The following is a 4,800-nucleotide window of genomic DNA, read 5'->3' as shown; positions in this document are numbered from 1 at the left end:
GAACCCGTGACCTCCTGGTCACATGACATCAATTTTACCAGCTAGACCAAAACATAAAAAGAGGCAGCTCGGTGCACTAAGCTCCCGCTATGCGTGGAGTCTGGAGAAGGTCCGGACCACAAAAGTTTATTGTACGCAACGTTACCCGTCAAGACATAGACGCCTAAAAAGAAATCAACTAACTATATCACTATTCACTACTAAGTATAGTTAGTAGTGATATTGAAGGTCACTCAGATATTATACACAGATGAAGTTTGCTGGACAAATTAAAACCTTCTTCAGTCTTAGAAGCAACCTCTTTATATAGATCCTCTAAGACAAGTAAACTCTATTCTGACAATGACACTGCCACTGGTGGCAAGAAACTAAAAAGCCAGAGAAGAATATTTGCAAAATTAAATAAATGAAACTAAAGTCAAAAATCAATCTCCTATTTCCACACAAAATTTAATATTTTTAAAAAAAGGTCATTCGGAAACCTCAATGCACCTTCCCTTTTCTTGGCAATCCTCCATCTCTTGTAATTTTTTATCCAAACAACAAAAAACCCAGTTGAATCTCTCAAGTAGGGTATGGGGAGTATAATGTGTACGCAAACCTTATTTCTACCTTATGAAGGTGGAGCGACTGTTTCCGATAGACTCTCGATCTCTTGTATTTTTTACCCAAACAACATCAAACCCAGTGGAATCCCACAAGTATAGTTTTGGGAGGGTAATATGTATGCAGAGTCGTAGACCTTACCTCTACCTTATGAAGATGGAGAGGTTGTTTCTGACTGAGCCTCGACCTCTTGTATAATTTAACCAAACAACAACAACAAAAGAAAAAAAAACCCGTGAAATCCCACAAGTGGGGTCTGGGGAGGATAATGTGTATGCAAACCTTACCTCTACCTTACGAAGGTGGAGAGCCTGTTTCCAGTGGACACTCAGCCTCTTGTATTTTTTAACCAAGGATAACAATTTCTCTAGCAAAAAAATTACAGCTTACAAAGGGGCCCTTTGAAAGGGCACACCAAGCCTTTGTGGCCAAAGAATGAGACTGATCATTGAACCTACTCTCCTACATAATATGTTACTACAACAAACCTTTATAGACCTGGTAAGTAAACTTCAATCTGATAATGTTAAATTAAGTTTGAAAATGAAGATGTCAATATGTAAGGAATCTTGGCAAGAGGACCTCTCTGGCATGCCAGCTCATGTATATCCTTCACAATATCAAAGACTGCATTAGGTTGTGCAAGTTTCAGAGCGTTCTCTGACATCGTTTTCAGCTCATCGCTTTTGGTGGTAAACCATTCTGCAACAATCCGAGCTGTTTCCTTGGGGCGTCGCGTGAAAACACCGGCTCCATTGTCAACCACAAATGGAACATTTCCCTTCTCCTGCAAATATACAAAGAAAAATGAATAAACATCAAGATCCAATAAGCCACCAAGATTCGAAGTGAATAGTCAACTTCTCAAATTCACTTACTTGTCCAGGAATGTAGTCGTTCAGAATAATGGGAAGCCCCCTGATTAATGCTTCTGCAATCGTACCAGGTCCAGCCTATGAAGTGCAGAAACAGAACATTTAGTCACATTATCTCACCAGTTGCCAAAAACACGATATAGTCGTCTTAATATTAGAGCAGACTGAACATACCTTTGTGATAATACAATCACAAGCACCCATCCACTTCTCCATTTGTGTCTGAAATCCTTTGATCTGAACATTAACGAATGTAAGACACTTGCCATTGTGAAGTCTGTCCAACTTGTATTCACAGAGTTTTGTAAGGCTCTCATTCCATTTACCTGAACGGGGATGTTCCATTCGAGTGATCGTAATGTGGATGCTAGGGCTTCATTGCGTCCACATATGACAATCATTTGACCAATAGGTTTGCCAAGTTCCTTATTGAAGAGTGCTTCTCCAAGAGCCTTTGCAGTCTTTTTCACAGGACCCATCCCTTCACCGCCACCCATCAGCAAAACAGCTGGCAATGTGGGATCCATCTCAAGTTCCACTCTAAGGTCATCCTACATAAAGTATAGAGGGGGAAAAAAAAGAATATATATTAAATTTTCATCTCACAAATGGAAAGAGAGAAAAATGACTTGAAGAGGAAAGAAAGAGGAACGAAGCCTTTTTGTTAGATTGCCATGACATTCACCTTGATAAGAACTGCTCGACAAAAAGAAGGCCGGATGGGCAATCCAAAAACGCGTGTTTGAGATTCTTCCAAGCGATCTAGTAAGGCCCTCTTTGCTACCTCCTCTGAGGGGCAGTACAAGCGATTGACTCCTGGATGAAACCTGATATAGAAAGTCTTCATAAGTTGGAATGTTATATGAGATGAATGCACTAGACTCCTTTAAATGAAAAAAAGGCTTCTTGTCGGCAAATACCCCCTTCTCATCAACGTATTTTTAGCATTAATGAAGCGTTAAAGCTCTAGAGTTCATCAACACCTTACCATGTACGGTGGCAAGTGTTGAGATCCGTAATGACTGTTACGAAAATAACTTTCTTCTGTAGGCCTTGCCATTTAAGAACCAATAAAGGAATGTGCTGCATAAGAGGATGAACACTAATAATTATGTCTGGCTTGTACTCCATCAGGCCAGCTTCTACCTCTCTACAAATTCAACAATGCAAACAGAAATTAGTATAAACCCCTGCGGAAGTAGGTGCAAAATAGTATAATACGTTACTTTAAGAAGATTCATCTCCAATTTTCTTTTGATGACTACCAAATTGATCACATATCTTTGCAAAAGCTACAAAGCCGAAGATCACTTTCCTGATAACTTAAGTAACTATGTCAGTAATCTCCTACAGCATCCTAGCCAGAGGCGGATCCAGAATTTAAACTCTATCGGTTCAAACTTTAAGGTTTTCAGTATTGAACCCATTATATTTTTAAGGTTATGGGTTCATGTCTACTATTTAGTACAATTTCAGTAAAGTTTTAGACATAAATTTATGCTCCGCGTCGAATGTTATGGGTTCAATTGAACCGGTACCCATAACGATACATCCGCCCCTAATCTTAGCAATGATTTAATGAAGTATAGGTGGATTTTAACAAGCATTCTTGTCATGAATTCAAGATTAACAATACAAGTGTGTAATTAAATGTAGACAAAGATATCGAGGGTGACCTAACTGCAGTATGAAAAAGATCCAGAAAGCAATAAACTCATTGAGAATTCCCCTAGACAGAGCATTAAACACTACTACACAAAATATTTAAGACAATGCAGAAAAAGTTAAAAGTAGAGACAATAACGTACTTGGCGTAGAAGGCGGCAATAGCAGCAAGATAAACAGAGTGTATCCACCGAGGTGACGTGCCATGAAATGCGACGCTCCAAAGGCCAACATGTTTAACCATGAATTTGTATTGTTGTTCCATGTTGTTCAATGGCCAGCCAGTGTATTCCTTCCAAACATCCTTGACAAAAATCTGCATGTTATAGGCCACATTAGGCAAGACCTAGTTGAAACATGAAATCATGGTAGGTCCAATACAGCAAAGACTTCCCAAGGCATGTGATTCCATTGATCAAAACCCCAAATTTTTATTTGTTAAAAAGTCAATATAACATGTAAGAAAAGTGGATGAGAAACAAAAAATTGACCTCATTAATTATTTCCCTAGGGACCACAGGAAATTGACATGTGCTTAACAACTAAGCAAGCAGATCAAGAAACTCAAAAAACTCCAAGAACCAAAAACAAGGCAAAAACAAGCTGGTAAACTAACCAGAAAAAGATCAAAGATGTATAATAAGTAATTACAAGTAAAAGAAAAAAGAGTTACCCTATATTCATCTCCATATTCTAACTTGAAAGCATCCCTAATTGCCTCAGCTGAAGCCCTATGACCACCACCAGTATCACTCATCAAAATAAGCACATTTTTAGTCCTTTCAGCACCAATTTGCACCATTTCCATGGTATCATCTTCATCTTGAAAATTATATTTGCATCTTTTCTGACTGCTACCACCAAACCCATAAACCCCAACTCTCCCTAATACTGTGTGTATAGATTTCCTAGGGGAAGTCACCTTAGTCACCATATTTTAACCTCTCTTTTTCACCAATCGCACAAAATATACATAAATTGGTCCAAAAATCGTTACTTGAAAAGGTCAAACAACCCCAAAAAGGTAACAATTCAACCACCCTTTTGCCTGCAAAGATCAACAGGAGTAGTCGAAGGTTACAAAAACTACAAAAGGGTTTTAAGAATTTCCAAGAAAATTCAATATTTGGACACCCTTTAAGATTTGGACAAAACAAGTACGGAGAAAATGGGGTTGGTAACTTCCTATTTTCAGTAACTTTCGGAAGAAGTAGAGGGAAAGTTACAATAACACAAAAAGTTAAACATATTTTAAAGAAAATCCAATATTTAGACACCCTTTAAGACCTTTATCAGAAAATGGAGGTTAAAAACTTAAACAACACAAGTATGGAGAAAATGGGGTTGGTAAAAGAAGAGGGGGGGGGGAGTGGAGTTACAATAACACAAGGTTGAACAAATTTTAAAGAAAATCCAAGATTTGGATAACCTTTAAGATCCTTTATCAGGAAATGGAGGTTAAAGACCTAAACAACACAAGTATGGAAACAATGGGTTGTTAAAAGAAGCAGAGGGAAAGTTGCCATAGCACAAAAGGTTCAACAAATTTTAAAGAAAATTCAAGATTTGGACACCCTTTAAGACCCTTTATCAGAAAATGGAGGCCAAGGACTTGGACAGTACAAGTATGGAAGAAATAGGCTGGTATTTCTGT

At 38.1% G+C, this 4,800-nt stretch overlaps 1 protein-coding gene across 1 annotated transcript; it reads right to left on the bottom strand.

Annotated features, from left to right (window-relative positions):
• Positions 1-942: 942 nt before the first annotated feature.
• LOC104244772 (monogalactosyldiacylglycerol synthase 2, chloroplastic-like) lies at positions 943-4,257 on the bottom strand. The gene is made up of 8 exons (XM_009800257.2): positions 3,820-4,257; positions 3,290-3,462; positions 2,470-2,631; positions 2,167-2,308; positions 1,808-2,032; positions 1,656-1,718; positions 1,485-1,559; positions 943-1,393 (listed from the first exon to the last, which is right to left on the bottom strand). Exons 1-8 carry the CDS (start codon positions 4,078-4,080, stop codon positions 1,133-1,135), a joined length of 1,362 nt encoding a protein of 453 aa, XP_009798559.1. The 5' UTR covers positions 4,081-4,257; the 3' UTR covers positions 943-1,132.
• Positions 4,258-4,800: the final 543 nt, after the last annotated feature.

This window comes from Nicotiana sylvestris, chromosome 11 (assembly GCF_000393655.2).
Source record: "Nicotiana sylvestris chromosome 11, ASM39365v2, whole genome shotgun sequence".
Lineage (NCBI taxonomy): Eukaryota > Viridiplantae > Streptophyta > Magnoliopsida > Solanales > Solanaceae > Nicotiana > Nicotiana sylvestris.
The sequence above is the reverse complement of the archived record's forward strand: the minus strand, read 5'-3'. Positions and strand labels throughout refer to the sequence as shown.